This window comes from Thamnophis elegans, chromosome 5, assembly GCF_009769535.1.
Source record: "Thamnophis elegans isolate rThaEle1 chromosome 5, rThaEle1.pri, whole genome shotgun sequence".
NCBI classification, from domain to species: domain Eukaryota; kingdom Metazoa; phylum Chordata; class Lepidosauria; order Squamata; family Colubridae; genus Thamnophis; species Thamnophis elegans.
Window position 1 is genome coordinate 12,150,367 of NC_045545.1, and position 18,515 is coordinate 12,168,881.

General features: G+C 39.6%; 1 protein-coding gene across 1 annotated transcript in view; it reads right to left on the bottom strand.

Moving 5' to 3' along the window:
• The window catches only part of RPAP2 (RNA polymerase II associated protein 2), a 54,259-nt gene extending 39,142 nt beyond the window's left edge, over window positions 1-15,117 (bottom strand). The window contains exons 1-7 of the mRNA XM_032218763.1: window positions 15,036-15,117; window positions 13,555-13,594; window positions 11,515-11,629; window positions 9,630-9,728; window positions 7,791-7,856; window positions 7,598-7,686; window positions 2,822-2,857 (exon numbers count right to left, since the gene is read on the bottom strand). Coding sequence (XP_032074654.1) covers window positions 2,822-2,857; window positions 7,598-7,686; window positions 7,791-7,856; window positions 9,630-9,728; window positions 11,515-11,629; window positions 13,555-13,594; window positions 15,036-15,087 — 497 coding nt within the window. The 5' untranslated portion in view covers window positions 15,088-15,117. The remainder of the gene's footprint in view (window positions 1-2,821; window positions 2,858-7,597; window positions 7,687-7,790; window positions 7,857-9,629; window positions 9,729-11,514; window positions 11,630-13,554; window positions 13,595-15,035) is intronic.
• Between the last annotated feature and the right edge of the window lie 3,398 nt (window positions 15,118-18,515).

An 18,515-nucleotide genomic window follows, 5' to 3' on the forward strand; every position in this document is an offset into this window, starting at 1 on the left:
ATAAATTCCACTATCAACTAACCTTTAACTAAAGGTAAACAAAAAACATGGCATAAAAAATGCAAACTGACTGTCTAACTAATTGAGTTACACAAGGACATAGCATGACTATCTAATTAACTAAGATAAACAAAGGCTTAACATCAAACATGTAAGCCCGGGGCAGAACAGTTATTTTAATTTAAAATAATTATACTGTAAAGCTAAAGAGTTTTTTTTTTAAATTAATATCTATTTTTCCTAACAAAAATCTTTAATCTTACAAATTGAAAAAAAAATTAAAAATACTAACCGAAGATACAAACTACAAAAGAAAAAAAAGGCATTTTCTCACTAGTGCAATAAGAAAAGCATCATCAATCTGGTTCTGTCCATTTCAAAGAGTAATTTTCTTTTCCTTTCCTTCACACTGCCTTTGTTTTATTTTCCTTTTGTAAGTATGACTTATATTTTATTGTCTATATAGTACACAGACACTTACTGGCAGATGCTTAAATAAATAATTTGGCCTCTCAGACATCAATAAGCCATCGTTGATAAAAACTTTAGAGATGTAAATATTAAAATTTTATTAAATAAAATAGGTTTGAGATGGAAGGAGTACTGCCAAATTGCTGAGTATAATAAGATGTCTGGAAATTAAATTGGGTAAATTTAATTTTTAAACTCTGCAGACCTTTATAGAAATTTTTCTAATGGCCTTTATGTGAAATGCTTTAAGTGGAAGGATTATTGCAAAATAAATTTGGTTTAGGGATTTCTTTTAACTATTGTTGAGAAAAAGGAAAAATGATTGCAAAATTTTTTAAATTCAAACTGCCTCCAGCTGAAATGCTGAGTTTTGAGTTCAGATTCCTTTTTTTTTAGACTTACTACCAGTGCTTCAATGCTATTCTGACTTTGAAACCTAGCTGTTTCAAGCAGGAGCTGTCAACATAAAATGCTTTCAGTAAACTTTGGATAACCTGTTTTGATATAAAATCAGGCTTTTTTTAAGGATCAAATATATATTGAACATGAAACATTTTGCACAGGAATACAAAGGAGTTCTTTTATGATTTCGAAGTCACATAGTCACAGCACCCAAGACTCAACTAATCAATCCTCCAGAACTTAGCTTTAAGCAAGAGACCATGCAAGCTTTTATTAGGAGAAGCAACATTGAAGAATAATTACCAATTATGGTTAAAAATGTTTTGCTCTGTTTGGTGAATAACAACAACAACTACTACTACTATTACTACAGCAGCAGCAGCAGCAGCAACAACATTCTATCTCTGGGTAACTAGAAATTTATAACTGAAAATCTCTAAAATCCTAAAGAATTTATCCCTGTACTAGCATAGGCTATCAGTTGTCTCTATCTAATTTGCCCCTTCTGAGAATAAATCAGGTTCCACCACAAAACCGCGGTAGACAAAAGCGCGCTCGACGAAAGCGCGTACGTGACGTCATCACAGCGCGACGAAAACATTGCGCTGTGATCGATAAATGTAAAAATAAAGCGAAAACCTTACCCTAACCCCCCCAAACCTAACCCTAAACCTAACCCTAAATCTAACCCTAAACCTAACCGTTAACGTAACGCTAAACCTAACGCTAACCCTTAACCTAACGCTAAACGTAACCCTAACGCTCTAAACCTAACCCTAACCCTTAACCTAACCCTAACACTAAATCTAACCCTTACCTTTATGTGAATCGGCTTGCTTTAATTTTAATTTTATTTCAATTTTTAATTTTTTTCGTCGCGCTGTGATGACGTCAAATGCGCGCTTTCGTCGAGCGCGCTTTTGTGGACCGCAGTTTTGACGGGTCACGAATAAATCATTCTACTTATTATTTGAATGAGTCAATTCATCCCCACACAGAAATTCAATGGAACTACCCATGTTCACATTAAAAAAACCTGTCTAAAATCACTCATTCTCCAGTATTTGGAGTGCTAAATGGACTGTCTATGGAAAGTCTCATTCATCCAGATCATCGTTGTCCCAAAGGTGTTTTTTCAAGAGGCAACTGAACTTTGTGGTTTTTTTCTTTGAAAACATTTCGCTTCTCATCCAAGAAGCTTCTTCAGCTCTGACTGGATGGTAGGGAATGGAAGGATTTATATGCCCCTTGCAGACAGCTGGTCATTTGCCAGCTTTTTCATTTGCCAGAAGGTGCCAGTTACCCTTCCTTTTTTGCTTTGAAAACCATGATTTTAATACACTGGTTTTAATCCTACTTTACAGATTTAGCAGCCCTATTATTTAATCAAAAAAACCCATTGCCACAGATTTCCCTCCTCCACATTACACCGCTAGAACAGTATGTACCATGAATTGGCTTTGTATTTTAAATGCAGACAAGAAGGACTTCTAGCAAACACAGCCATTCTATTAAAACACACAGATTGCAGATACAGCCAAAGCTTGCTTTAAAAAAAACACACACACACACACAGCACCAAATGGACCTATTTATTTAATGGATTATCTAAAGATGTAAACAAGCTTTCAGCACATATAATTGGCCCCGTTTCTTTTGCAAAGAAAGCCATAGACAAAAACTGCTGCAGCGGACTCAAAAGCAAACACTCTACTTGTGTCATGTTTCAACAGGTTCAATTACACCACTAGGACCAGCTGAAAATCATACAGATCAAACAGGCTTTTCAGACTGGAAGAAAAATACCCAGCTAATCAAGGCAAGCAGCAGGGCTTTGTGGGGATGAGAATAATGGTGGCTATTTGACAGAGAAGCAGAGAGTAGGAAATCAGAGACTTCATTCAACTGTAGTGCAGCTCTGAAAATGAAATTAAGATTTTGGCCCTACCTTGCCTCTTTCTTTAGCAGCTCAATAGTTGGTGGCCTTGAAAGAAAGACAAGAAAAATATATTCTGTGACAATTCTGATTGTGATCATCAACGAACTCATCTAAATTTTGCCCGGGTTTGGTTCTGCAACAAGCTAATAAACAATACTAATCAACTGTAATTTTTAATTCATGAATCAGTTATTCAAATATTATTTATTAGGTTTTGAAATCATTTTTTTAAGGTTGAAACAGTATTAAACATTTACCTGATGTAATGGACCTGAAAAAGTGGGGAACTGATAATTAACATTCAGATTATTAAAATGACACAAATTGTAGATGCAATCTAATACATATTTATACAGCAGTAAAGTTGCTTAATAATCAATAGGCTTATTCCCTAACATGCATGCTTAGGATTGTAGCCTGAAATTTAGGCTTAAAACAGTTCTCTAGAAACTACTAATACTTCTAATGTTCCAAACTTCTCACATCTCTTATCTGTGGTCTGTCCTGGCCATCTGTTCACTAAAGTTGACTCGTTGCATCCCAAATCATCAAAGATTTGGAAGGACCCACCCTTTCACTCAAGACGAGAATACCATTTAGCTGTCTCCAACAGATCGCTATCTAGGCCAGGGGTCTCCAACCTTGACAACTTTATGATTTGTGGACTTCAATCCCCGGAATTCCCAGCATGCACTGGCTGAGGAATTCTGGGAGTTGAAGTCCACAAGTCGTAAAGTTGCCAAGGTTGGAGATCCCTGATCTAGGCTTCCCATGATCAGAACCAATTAGAGGTCCGTCATCTCTTTGGTTGATTTTATTTATTCCATCAAATTTACAAAGCTGTCCCAGCCAATCAACTTTGGATGCTTACAATAAAATTAAAGAACAAAATGGCATGAACCAATAAATCTACAAAAGCCAAAAACATCTGGGGAAAGAGAAGACCTGGAGAAAGAGCCAGATCTTCAAAATTCAGTGAAAGGATACAGGTTGAAGGACAATATGAACCTCTGAGGAGATGCCATTCCAGGAGGCAGGCACCATGACAGAGAAGGAGGGCCACCTGAGACCATTAGATGACACTACAGATAGTCCTCATTTTACAACTGTTCTGTATAACAGCCATTAAAAATAATGATGGACCCGAAAATGTAACCTCATGACTGATCTTTACACTTTCGCCTGGTGCAGTGGTTTTGTTGTCAGGTGATTAAAATGTGGGCATGTACGACTGTCACAGTATTCTGCAGTTACGTGACCACCATTTGCAAGCTGGCTTTCCAGTAGCAAGTCAATGGAAAATCTGACACTGAAATTGCAACTTGCAGTAATATATTCTCAATCAACAACCATGCTTAGCAGCGGAGTTACTGGTCCCAATTGTGATCATACAGGTAGTCCTTGACTTATGACCACAATTGAGCCCATAGTAATTTCTGTTGCTAAGTGAGAAATTTGTGAGTTTTGCCCCATTTTACGATTTTTCTTGCCACGTTTCTTAAGTGAATCACTGCAGTTGTTAATTTAGCAACACCGTTGTTAAGTGAATCTGGCTTCCCCACTGACTTTGCTTGCCGGAAGGTTGCAAAAAGGGATCACATGACCCCAGGACACTGCAACGGTCATAAATATGAGCCAGTTGCCAAGCATTCTAATCTTGATCATGTGATCCTAAGGATGCTGCAATGTTCTAAGTGGGGAAAATAATCATGTCATTTTTTTCCAGTGCCGTTGTAACTTCAAACGGTCACTAAATGGACTGTTGTAAGTCAAGGACTATCTGTATTTTGAAATTGGGATCTGAAACATGCCTACTCTGGGAAAAATGAAACATCAGGTAACAGACTATATGCTGGTTATATATCACAACCAGTGTTCTGAATTGCACCCAGAAGCTCACCTTGGTAACCAATGCATCTTGTGTAATACAGTAGAGGAATCATAGGTTTACCAAGGCTTGAACATAAAGGCCCCCTATAGCTAGGTACCGCTTCCAAGTGCTTTTCAAGGGAAGTCCCTTGCAGAGAGTGATTTGCAATGTGAAGTGATTAAGACATGAATGACTATGAGAAGGGAATTCTGTCAAGCAAGGATTAAATCAGCATATCAGGTTAATCTAGGCAAAGGTCCTTCTGCCTTAGATCTATCAACATTCTTCGGGAGTGATAGAGGGGGGGGGAAGTAGGTAGTAGAGGGGTATGTAAGAAGGAAGAATGAAAGTTGGAGGGGGTTGAAAGAGGGTGTATGGTGGGCCAAGGAGGTATATTGGGCTTGTATTGTAGAGGGCATTTTCTATATAAGTGAGGGCTGTGTTTATTATTCAATGTTATATGCCCCGGTTATGCACAGTAAACATGTGATTGTATAGAATGGAATGGAAATAAAAACTTAAAAGCAAAAGCAACATTCTTCAATGTATGAAGGAGGGAAGTGAACCTTTTAAGAAATACATAGCTTCTGAATATTATGATTATCTTGAAATATTTCTGGAACAGTCTAATTGAAATAGATTTTTTCTCTTCTTCGAACTTTAAATTAAAAATATAATTGTTCCAACTGCATAGGTGCCTAGAAAAAAATTAATTATTTTTAATGTATTATCTTTGTTTTTTTGCTATAGAATGGATTTTGAGTTCTATTCATTAAATCCACATGGCTTTATTTCTTGGTAACAGTTATACGTTATGAGACATTGACACCCAGTGGATACTGGGTTAGTTGCAAGTCATAATTTTTTAGTGTAGTCATAACCCTGTTCTTATATTTTTGGACAGTTTCCTTTGATGTCTTGATCTTGTTTGCTATAAACTGAATCCAAATCAGGGGCATTTAGTGCTACAGGCAAAGCACACTATTCAGCTATATTATTTACATGAAAGGGAAAATAAAGAGCAACAGGAAACATAAAAAGAGAATTCCTAATGGAACAAATATCTAGATCCCTACATCCCCTTTAAAATTATACGAATTATTATATATAATAAATGCTGCTTGTGGAAGCATGTTAAAGATGGCAGTCCTTGTTTGGTATCATCACTAAAATTAGAACAAGTAGTCCAATAAGATTAGGCAAGATAATCCCATTTTCAGGTGAAAAGGTCTTAGGACAGTGCTGACTAACATTTCCCTGATCACTGTTGATAACAAATAGTAAAACTACCATATTTTTCGGACTATAAGAGGCACCGCAGTTTAAGGCACACCAAGATTTTGAAGAGGAAAACAAGAAAAAATATAGTTTTTGCCCTCCCCAGCCCCCAGGAACACTCTGCAGGCCTCCCAAACTCTCTGCATGCTCTGTTTTTGTGAAAAACAGGCCAATTTCTGGTGAAAAAGGGACCCACAAGGAGGGGTTTTGGAAGGCCAAAATGGCCATATTCAGTATATAAGACACACCGACATCTCCACCTTCTTTTTTTTGGGGGGGGGGTGTCTCTTATACTCCAAAATGCATGGTACTTTACAGTTCTCTGCATCCTTGGAGAACATTTCTCCCTTGCCTTTTTAATTACGATTAGGCTGATCACCAATACTTAAAATGGGTCCTTCCCATCTGTACCTAATCACAGTACAAACATCCCCTGATTATATAATTTTTCTGCTTTGTTTTCATAACATTGCCTTCATTTTGTTTTCAGTCCATGAATAAGAAATGCTTAAAATGATCCTTAGATGTACCAATGGTAAATATTAATAGTAGTATTTTCCCCTATCCAGGACAGGCTGAAGATGTATACAATCTGCTAAACCTTGGAGAAAAGCCAATTAATAATCTAAAACAAAAGCAATCAATCTAGGATATGGATTGACAAACCATTAAACAGCAGTCTGCTTAGGCATAATCAGGGGATGCCTTTGTTCAGCCTATAACTGGTATGCCAGTTATAATCCTGGCATATGAGCAGAGGTGGCGCAGTGGTTAAATGCAGCACTGCAGGCTACTTCAGCTGACTGCAGTTCTGCAGTTCGGCTGTTCAAATCTCACCGGCTCAAGGTTGACTCAGCCTTCCATCCTTCCGAGGTGGGTAAAATGAGAACCCGGATTGCTGTTGGGGGCAATATGCTGACTCTGTAAACAGCTTAGAGAGGGCTGAAAGCCCTATGAAGCGGTATATAAGTCTAACTGCTATTGCTATTGCTACCCTAACCAGACCAGGATGCTTTGGAAACTGTACTTCATTGAGCATTGCTCAGTTCAAGTTTCAGGTCTGGGAAAGGAATGAGTGGGTTCATATATCATGTTTCTTAGTAAGTCAGTCTGAATTCACACAACATGCTAAATGAGATCCAATTATGGCTTAAAGTGAGGTAAATCTCTGTTAGGAAGCCTGGAAGATTTCTGTCAGACAGACAAGTACTAGATACTAGTGAAATCCATAACATAATCTGATTTGTCATAAAGCAAATTCAGGGGACTTTTTAAAGTGTCATATAATATGAATTTATATGGATCTCCTATTTAAACATAAACATACCTGCTATCAATAGGACACATTTTTATTAAATAATATGGATTATATTCTTTGACAAATAAAAACTGTTTTTTTCTTATGTTCCTGGTTTTCTTCTATTAACATCCATCAGCATCTGTTTTTCCCCATTAACAACAGTCCAGGACATCAAATTTTATAACAGAAAATCCCTAACATTAAAAAGCAGCAGTTGGCCTGAAGAAACAAAAAATTCTAACATACATATTGGTCAGATAAGACAATCTTTACAAATAGTGCATGATCTTTTCTATTTCTAAGAAATCAGAGGAAGAAATATGAGTTGTCTAAGTACCTTTCTTCTTCTCGAAGCCACACTGGAGTTTTGGATATTTGGCCCTCGAAATATTTTGATGCTTTGTAACAAAAATTGCTGCAAAAACGCTGCTCCCCACAGAAAGAATAAAGAACAACAGTTATTTCTTTAATATAACAAAATAGAGATGGTGCAAACTTAAATTGAAAGGTGGATACAAAGACTGAATTACCTTTCTCTCGGTAATATCGTATACTTTATTTGTTTTTGTGGAAATTTTATACTTTTGTTTTGGCACCTTAAAAGTAAGAAATGGAATGAAGTTAATTGATTAACATAGTTCATTAACTTAGCTAGCTCAGCATTCTTCTCTTTCAAGTAATATATTTATCCCAGTTTAAAAAAACCACTATGCTACCTCATTCAATTACTTGTATTAACTTTAGGCACTCTCTCCCTCACTTATCTTTTTTCTTTATGGTACTGTATTTTTCTGCTGCCTGTATCAGACTGACTGTCTCATTATCTGTATCTAACTTTTTACTATGCATGTGAAGCATATTATGAGCTAAAGGGTCTACAGAGATTTTCAGTCATCCAGGTCATGGTTGTCCCAAAGGTGTTTTTAAGGCGGCAACTGGACTTTCCTGTTTTTCTTTGAAGATGCTTCGCTTCTCACCCAAGAACCATACAGTCAGAGCTGAAGAAGCTTCTTGAATGAGAAGCAACACATCTTCAAAGAAAAAACAAGAATGTCCAGTTGCCTCCTGAAAAAAAGCAGCTTTGGGACATATTATGAGCTACTAAATCAATGCCAAGCATCTCAAAATGAATCAGTGGGAAGACAGCATCCTTCAGGAATAATATTACTAGTGTGTTGCATGAAAATTTTTCTTCTGTCCTAGAGATTCTTTCATTTAATTAAACAGGAGTAAGATTTTCTAAAGTGCATCTTGTAAAGAGATTGACTCAGAATAGATTACAGGGGATAAAGGAAACTTCTGAAGCTGCTGCTGCTCTTTTCGTTCTTTCTTCGCATGGATTTAATGAGAGGGAAAGAAAAGTTTGCTCTCTTTTCAGTTAACAATGATCTAGTATAATATCTAAACCCTGGAGCATTCTGTTGCTGCTGAAATAAAGCGCCTTAATAACCACAGTTGCTGAGAGTTGTACTTCATTGGTTTCCCATCTCTGAATTGCAATTGTTCTTCACTCTGATTCTGTAAAATAATCTAGCTTCATAAATGACTAAAGTTTGTTTATTGTGCTAATTGAAAAGGAAAAACAGAAATAATAAGTAGATGTCATTACCAAATTGGAAACTTTAAAAATGGCAAAAATATATGTCTCTTGTTGAATTTAAATTATGTGCAACATGGAGCTGTAATTCAATGGTAGGACACTCAAATCCAATCCCAGGCATATCTACTTAGGAAAAGTTTCTTCCTGAAATCCGGGAAACTTGCTGCTAAAACGTAGACATTGTTGGTCTAAATCAGGGCTGTCAAACTCCTGGCCCACGGGACGAGTGCATCATGCGCTGTCCAGCCCACGCTTGGTTTAGCAAAGGGTAAAATGTCCCAATACATCCCGTGACGCCGCTGTGACGACTTCAGTTTGACACCTCTGGTCTAGATGGTGCAATGACCTAACTTCATCACTGGATTCATACAACCGAAGAAGCTATAATGTGGTTTTGCTGTTTAAGCCTCAGCATGACATGGAAATCCAACCAACCAGAGATTATGTAACAATCCCGATTAAAATCATAACACAATGCCTGAACCCTTGTGGATTCTACAAAATGACTGTTTGTGCATTATATGCATTTGAATAACATCAAACCATTTGGAGCCAAAGATGCTGGGCCCCTCTTTCTTCCAGTCAATTTAATTAAATTAAATTTGGGGCAATCCTAATCTCTACATAGAGAAAAGTGTGAGAGAGTGAATTTCAATTGATCTCATTTAACCAAAATAGGCAAAAGACTAGTGTGAGACAATTCCCTGGAAGCGATACATTCTGAATGAAAAATGGTAAGAGCACACACACCCCGCGCATAAACTCTTACATTCTGTAGCCTATTTTGACAGAGAGGATAGCCACATAGCTTGATGATAAATCGTTCTTCCACCACATCCAGATAGTGAGAAGGTGTTATAAGCCTCCCCTGAAATGACAAAACCAAGAGGATTCTGTTAAAATTATTTTCATCTGGTAATAAAGGCAAAGTTTTTAGACACTCTAAAAACCAAGGGGATATTTAATATAGCACCATGGTTCTAATGTTTTCAATAGCCAAAATTCAGTTGACAAACCCCCAAAATTTCAGTCTTACTTTAAAAAAAAAGAATACAAATTTAAGTTAAGGCATTAGGCCCCCCACAGAGAAAAAATATGGCTCAAATCTTCTCACATGAAAACAGAGAGAGGAATTCCCCTCTTGCTTTCTCCAATGACATTTTTATATTTCCTCCTGTAACTTTCAGATGTAGAAAAAGTTTTCTAAAAACACAAGACTTGTTCACAAAAAAACAAGTGGAATGGTCTCATCCATTTTGTTTTACTAGCATGAACGAACTTGAGGCTTGCTTAACCAACTACTGGTAAAAATCTTGCCTTAGTGCAGTGTTTTTCAACCTTTTTTGTGCAAAGGCACACTTTTTTCATGAAAAAAATCACAAGGCACACCACCATTAGAAAATGTTAAAAAAAATTAACTCTGTTCCTATATTGACTATATATAAAGTGTTTTTCCCACGGCACACCTTACACTATGTCACGGCACACTAGTGTGCCGCGGCACAGTGGTTGAAAAACACTGCCTTAGTGAACATGGTCACTATAGTACACTTTATATCTTTAGCATTTAGACTTATATACCACTCTATAATGCTTTACCCGCTTCAAGGTGCTAGTCGTTACTTTTAAAGCCCTACATGGTACTGGACCTGGCTACCTGAGAGACCGCCTCCTGCCATTTACCTCCCAACGACCAATAAGATCACACAGGTTGGGCCTCCTCCAGGTGCCGTCGACTGGACAATGCCGGCTGGCGGCCCCCCGAGGGAGGGCCTTCTCTGTAGCTGCGCCGGCCTTATGGAACGAGCTACCCGCAGAGATCTGGACCCTTACCACTCTCCCGGCCTTCCGTAAAGCGACCAAGACCTGGCTGTTCCGGCAGGCCTGGGGCTGTTGATTAAAATCCAGCCCCACGTGATTGAATGGATGATATCATATTTTAAATAATTGTTAATATTCTATGTTTTTGCTTTTGTTGTGAGCCGCCCAGAGTCCCTAGGGAGTGGGCGACATACAAATCTTATTAAAGTTAGCCAAGGTGGCGCAGTGGTTAAATGCAGCACTGCAGGCTACTTCAGCTGACTGCAGTTCTGCAGTTCGGCTGTTCAAATCTCACCGGCTCATGGTTGACTCAGCCTTCCATCCTTCCGAGGTGGGTAAAATGAGGACCGGGATTGTTGTTGGGGGCAATATGCTGACTCTGTAAACCGCTTAGAGAGGGCTGAAAGCCCTATGAAGCGGTATATAAGTCTAACTGCTATTGCTATTGCTAAGTTACAGCATTCTGAGTGGTTTACAAACATCAGCATATTGGTCCCAACAATCTGGGCTCTCATTTTACCGACTTTAGAAGGATACAAGGCTAAATCAACCTTGAGCTGATCAGGATTGAATGCAGGGTTATGGGCAGAGTTAGCCTGCAATACTGCATTCTAACCACTGTGCTACTACAGGTCCTCTATCAACTCCACACATGATAAGCACAGTGATGACTTATGACTAAAGGTGAACCCAGAAAATTGACAACATCATCACATTCAAGCGTTTAATATTTAAATCAGCATTTTTCTGGTTTGGAATTTAGGGAGTTGCATTCCTAATACACTTGGGAACACCAAAAATTAAAAGAAAAGTAAGTTTAGGAAAGAACTTACACAATCCACAAATAATTCTTCGGTAATGTTATCTTCCAACAGGTGTTCAACAACTTGCAATGCTTTCCGCTCACACTCAATTTTTTTCCTAATAGCAGCTTCAAGTGCTGCTTTCCTAGAAATGAATAAGGATTTAACAATATAGTGTATATAATATTTTGACAACTCATATCAATTTGCTTAAAAACGTTTGTTTATTTCAATAATGTATTTCATTGGAATGTTATATTCATTACATAAAACCATCCTTCTGTTAGGTTAATTTTGAAACTTGGTTTGAATTTTCTGTCATGCTTTTGAAAAATGGCTAGCAGCTGAGCCTTGCCAGTTAGAATATATTTAATCTCCCCAAAACGTATTCACAAACATCATAATAGGATCCAACTATCTTCCTTGTAATAAGCAAACTGGTTAAATAAATGCAAACGATAATCCTATAATCACAAACTTTAGAGCAAGTCTCCCACAGAACTTACAGGGAACTGTCTTTGAATAAATAACCCCCCCAAAGACCCACAAATGTATTTGTGTCCTCTGGTAATAAACCATTCTCTATAAAGTCCTTATCTTATATATAAATAATGCTCAAGTTACAATTGCAATGGAATCTGCCCATTATTGTCATATAACAATTTGGTCATGTAACTGACTCACTTTGACCTTTTTTGAGGTTGTTATTAAGCAAATGCAGCAGTCGTAAGTTCGAATGCTGCAGTCATTAAGCGATGTGTGATTTATTTAGTTGTTCACTCATCCATTATTCACAATGATGCAATTTTGCTAAAAACTGTAAGTTTTCAGCAAAATTGTAGTAAATCATAGTCTCGTGGCCCTAGGGCACTACAAATTGCTGTGCTGCTAAACACCTGAAGTGTGGTTGTGTGACCATGGAGGGTGTGTGTGTGTGTGATCAGAATTTCAGATCCAGGTCACAAGTCCTCTTTTTCAGATAGGTTATAAGTTTGAGGGGTCTCTAAGTGACTGATTGTAAGCTGAGGACTACAGTACTGTAAGTATCATGAGCAATAGGGATAGTTAAGACAAGTAAGTCTTGTTATCATGCTTGGAGTTATGATACTTCATATATTATCTCTACAATACTATGATGTAGGTCAAAGAGAGAGGCAATCTGCAGTCCCTAGACCACTGATAGTGAACCTTTTAGACATCGAGTGCCCAGTAGTGGGTTGCCAATTTTTTCCCTACTGGTTCAGGTGCGTGCGCAGAAGTGTCCGGGCGGGTGGGCGGAGCCTCCCGCTGCCACTACTACTGGTTCACCCAATCCAGGCCGTGTGTGTGTGCATGCCCAAACTGAAAGGTATGTGTGTACATGCGTGGGCATGTGCGAATGTGTGCATATGCAAATGTGCATGTGCACATGGATAGTCATGCGCACATGCGCAGCAGAGCCCCGAAAACCAGCTGACTGCCGGAAGGTGGGGCATCTCAACACCAGCAGCGCAGCAAGAGGTAAGATCTTTTTTTTTGTGAGCTTCTGTTTCATCATTTGCATAGAAACAGAAGCTCACGAAAGAAACACATGGAGATCAGACCTGGGACAATGGTCCGCGTGCCAGCAGAAAGGGCTCTGCGGGCCACTATTTTCGCCATCACAGCCCCAGACACTAATTGCAGAAAATTGAATTTTCTTTCACTTTTAAGATTGGAAACACCTCAAAACGGAAGTGTTAAAACTTTTGTCATAGAACACACAACACATTCAAAACTCAAATTAAAAACCTGCCTTGTTGACAAATGCATGTGGCCCTCAGATATAAAAGGTTGTCCACTATGATATTCAAGATGAAAGTATCCAGGTTCAATTCCTCAACCAACTAGGGAACTCTGAACCACAGAATCACAGCTCTTTGAATCCCAAGCATCTTCTCTGCTCCAACTCCAAATACCTGCATAGGACACCTTTAGGACCCCTCTGGGCTCTTTTATATAGCTGTCGCAAGGATAACATGAGAGGAGATCCCTGGAACTCTTTTAGAAGTTCGGACATATCTATAAGCAAATAATATTTAGAAACAATACCTTTCAGCAGCATCTTCATTTTTTAAAGGTGGTTTGTTTCCTAATATAAAGGACAACAAAAAGTTAAGAACAAATCGCAGAAGCCAGGAGATGGCGAGTTCTAGTCCCACTTTTGGTATAAAAAATGGCTGGGTGACTGCGGGCCTGTCAATGTCTCTCAGCGCAGTCCACCTCGCAGGGTTGTTGTTCTAGGGGCGGGGAACCATGGCCTCTTCTATGACTTGTGGCAATGGGACATGGTGGCTCAGTGGCTAAGACGCTCAGCTTGTCTATCAGAAAGGTCGGCAGTTCGGTGGCTCGAATCCCTAGCGCCGCGTAACTGAGTGAGCTCCCGTTACTTGTCCCAGCTTCTGCCAACCTAGCAGTTCGAAAGCGTGTAGAAATGCAAGTAGAAAAATAGGAACCACCTTTGGTGGGAAGGTAACAGTGTTCTGTGCGCCTTTGAGGTGGCACAGTGGTTAGAGTGCAGCACTGCAGGCTACTTCAGCTGACTGCAGTTCAGCAGTTCGGCTGTTCAAATCTCATCGGCTCAAGGTTGACTCAGCCTTCCATCCTTCCGAGGTGGGTAAAATGAGGACCCGGATTGTTGGGGGCAATACGCTGACTCTGTAAACCGCTTAGAGCGGGCTGAAAGCCCTATGAAGCGGCATATAAGTCTAACTGCTATTGCTAACTGCTATTGCTATTCGGCATTTAGTCATGCTGGCCACATGACCACGGAGACGTCTTCGGACAGCGCTGGCTCTTCAGCTTTGAAACGGAGATGAGCACCACCCCCTAGAGTCAGGAATGACAAGCACATATGTGCAAGGGGAACCCTTTACCCTTTACGTTTATGACTTGTGGACTTCAACTCCCAGAATTCCTGAGCCAGCCATAATTCTGGGAGTCTTGAACTTCACAAGTCATAAAAGGGGCCATCGCTTCCCACTTCTGTTCTAGGGGAAGGAAGGAAGCAAGGAGCATTAGGTATGCTTGCTGTCCCCTACTCTAAATGAGATCCTGCTATTAAAGAAAGTGCACATATAATGTAATGTATAACATAATAAGTGTTAAGTATAATAATGAAGTGCATTTGGGAAGATCGAGGTTATTGTTATTATTATTAGAACAAGCCGACCAACCAAAGCCATCTCTTTCCGGCCACTACCCTGGGAGTATTATCTGGATGTTGTGATTGTAAGATCTCCTGGATATCCCCATACTATCTCCTGGAGATCCCCATACTATCTCTTAAGAGATTCCCCATACTATCTCTTAAGAGATTCCCCATACTATAGTGCTACACTGTACACCGCCTCCTTCTCTCATCTTCCCTCTCCCAATCCCTAGCGCACCCCTCCAGAGCTGCGGAATGGTTTGATCGTCCCGCGGACTGAGTCGAAGGAAGTAGGAAGGAATAGCCCATGTAACGGGGAATGGGGGGGGGGAGAGTAATAGATGGTGGTTTTGTTGTTGTTTTTTTTTTAATGAAAACAAACCTAAGCGTCTGCGCCCGTTGGAGGGACTTCGCGGCGCTTCTTCCGCCATCATCCGGAGCCTTTTCCGGCGTTGACCTCTCACCTCCCCTCGGCGGGAGGAGCTTGGGGAGAGGCGGGGCTTGAAAAAAAAAAGGCGGGGCGGTAGGAAACGCTCATGGAGAAGCTGCAGAGGCTGGGGCTGAACGTGTGACAGTCGGTCCCTCTTTTCTAGCATCCCAAACGGTAGGGAGGAGATAGCGTGCTATGGGGCTGGAAGCGGGGGAGGAGGAGGCTCGCGTTGTCAGCTCAATTATTCTCGGGTTTAAGAGACAGGGATGAAGCGGGGCGGAAAATAGCTACTCCCCGTCGATTTGCACCCTGTTGATGCCAAGTAAAGGGCGCTGCATGGTATCCCCCTCCTAAATAAACTTGCATGGTGGATTTGCGGTGGTATTTATAATAGACGCTGGAGGGCCAGTCTGGCTCCCGTCAGTAAGCACTGAGTCTTAATAAGAAATTAAAAGGAAAGTCTTTACTTTCCCATCTATTACTTTAAAAAGGGGGGAGGGAAGGGGTGCAACTCATCACATTTGTGGAAATGAGGTTTTCAGAGGGGGGACTGTCTGCCTATGGAGATTCTCATTGAGGTTATGGTTGACCCAAAGGCAACTGGACTTTTGGGGGTTTTTCTTTGAAGGCTTTTCAAAGCCTTCAGTTGCCTCTTGAAAAAGCAGCCGTGGGACAGAGGGGGAACTGCCTTTATTAACTGCTTTTTTTCCCCCTTCCTTCCCTATACATTCTGGTTATTCACCAATTTCATTCTTCATAGCTGTTGCTTTTAAAAACTGCTGAGGAGGCCGTTTGCGGTTAGGACAATTTTCATCAAGGTGTGTGCATACAGCTGTGGAATTACAGTGGGAATCCTTGAATTAGTAAAATGCTGGCATTGGATTCAACTGGTGAATGGTTTTGTTCTGATTTGTCTACGTGTGCATTGATTATGTGCAAAGGAATTGGTTTTCTCATGTAGCTTTGCTTCCCAGAGTCTATTGGAGTTGGATAGCCAATGGATTTAAATAATTATAATAAATAACCCCTTTCAGGGTTTTACCAACCAGCAGAAAAAACTTCCGCCAGTCATATAGACTTGCAGCAAAGTTTGGCTCTGTCCAGTCTAAGCTTTTTCGTCTGCTCCTACCCACATCCCAAGTCTTGTGGTCTTAGGGAAAAGGAGAAGTAAAATTGATTAACTTCTGGGCAGCCTTATTGTTATTCCCAGCTTGGGAGCGGGTAAGAGATTGAAATTGATAAGATTAGTTCAGCTTCCTTATTCTCAAAGTGCTGTACTAAGGAATATGTGGGCGGCTGCATTTTATATTAATATACATTTGAAAAAAAATTTAATGTGGAAGAGTGAAAAGCTTTCCATCCTTTATTCCAGGGGTAGTTAACCTTTTTATACCTACCGCCCACTTTTGTATCTCTGTTAGTAGTAAAATTCCACAGTAGGGAAGTAACTTTACTTTACAAAATTTATAAAGCAGAGTTGTAGCAAACCCCTACCACCCACCATGAAAGCTGGAACGCCCATTAGTGGGCGATAGGGACCAGGTTGACTACCACTGCTTTAATCTGAATTAAATTATTAATGCATATTCACACATTTGTGGTACAGTGATATAAATCAAGGGAATTCATTGAATGTTGCAAAGGCTGGGAGAATATGGCTTTGATAAAGACTGGTTAGAGACCAGAGTGGAAGAGTTATGTCTTCCTCTTCCAACACTGCCAAGCCATCCCTTGCATCATGTTTGAAATGGGCCAGCTGACTTTCCCTCTGGAAAAAATGAGTGATTTTACAGACCTTGATGTTATTGTTAGATGATGCTGGACTAAAAAGTAGCATGCTAATTTTGTATTAGTATTGCTACTAAAAACCTATGGCCATGCCATTCATGGGCTAGGGATGGAACAAGGACTGTGTTGTGGAACCAAAAGGGAAAATTAGTACTATCAAAGTAAGATTGTGTTGTCTTAATGGCAGATGGGAATAGGCCCAAAGAGTAGACTTCATCACAGTTGTAGCTGATATTCCCTTAATTAGCTGCCTTTGCCTCAGTAAGCTTCCATATCTTTAATTTTCGTACTGATCAGGTGAAAGATTTTTTTTTAAAGTTGAAATTGTGTACATTTCTTTGGTAAAGACATTGTGACTATAATTGACTTAGTAGGCTTATATAAAGCTATTAGCCACTGCTTGCTTGGAAGCATATCCTATTTAATTCAAAGGTTAAGGCTGGCCTACATTACTTTTCCAAGTGTGAAAATGGTTTCAGATTTCTAAGTGCTTATCAGATGCCGAATCCTGGTTTCTGAAATGAGATAAGTTTTCTTCTGTTATCCCTGCATATCCTTTGAGTGCATGCAATCTTTTGGGTTGTGACATTTGGAAACTTGAGAGGTGGGGTGAGCACACTCACAATTTCCCCAATGTAGGTTTGCATATCCACAAAAGCCTCAGGGTGGGGGTGAGGGCATTGTCAACCATGGAACAATTAGAAGGCAAGTTAGGCTCCCTTGGATGCTTTGTAACATTGCAGTGTTCTTGCAAATAAATAAATTTGAGATGTTGGATGAGTGGCAAATTTTCTAAATAAGTAAGATAAAAATGATCTTTTATAAATGAATAGGTTATGCTAGATTATTTTGGTTTGCAGCATGGCAGAGACTTGGTGGCACCAAGAGATGTGTCTGAGGACACACTAATTTCCCCAAGCATGTTGTTAACCACAGTTCAGTATTCCTCGCTTAACAATTATTATTATTATTATTTTACTATTAATACAATACAATAGCAGAGTTGGAAGGGACCTTGGAGGTCTTCTAGTCCAACCCCCTGCCTAGGCAGGAAATCCTATATCGTTTCAGACAAATGGCTATCCAACATCTTCTTCAAGACTTCCCGTGTTGGGGCATTTACAACTTCTGGAGGCAAGCTGTTCCACTGATTAATTGTTCTAACTCAGGAAATTTCTCCTCAGTTCTAAGTTGCTTCTCTCCTTGATTAGTTTCCACCCATTGCTTCTTATTCTACCCTCAGGTGCCTTGGAAAATAGTTTGACTCCCTCTTCTTTGTGGCAACCCCTGAGATATTTGAACCTCTAGTCCTTCTTTCTTTTAAACTAGACATACCCAATTCCTGCCAACCGTTCTTCATATGTTTTAGTCTCCAGTCCACTAATCATCTTTGTCGCTCTTCTCTGCACTCTTCCTAAAGTCTCCACATCTTTTCTACATCGTGGTGACCAAAACTGAATGCAGTATTCCAAGTGTGGCCTTACCAAGGCATTATAAAGTGGTATTAACACTTCACGTGATCTTGATTCTATCCCTCTGTTTATGCAGCCTAGAACTGTATTGGCTTTTTTGGCAGCTGCTGCACACTGCTGGCTCATATTTAAATGGTTGTCCACTATGACTCCAAGATCCCTTTCACAGTTA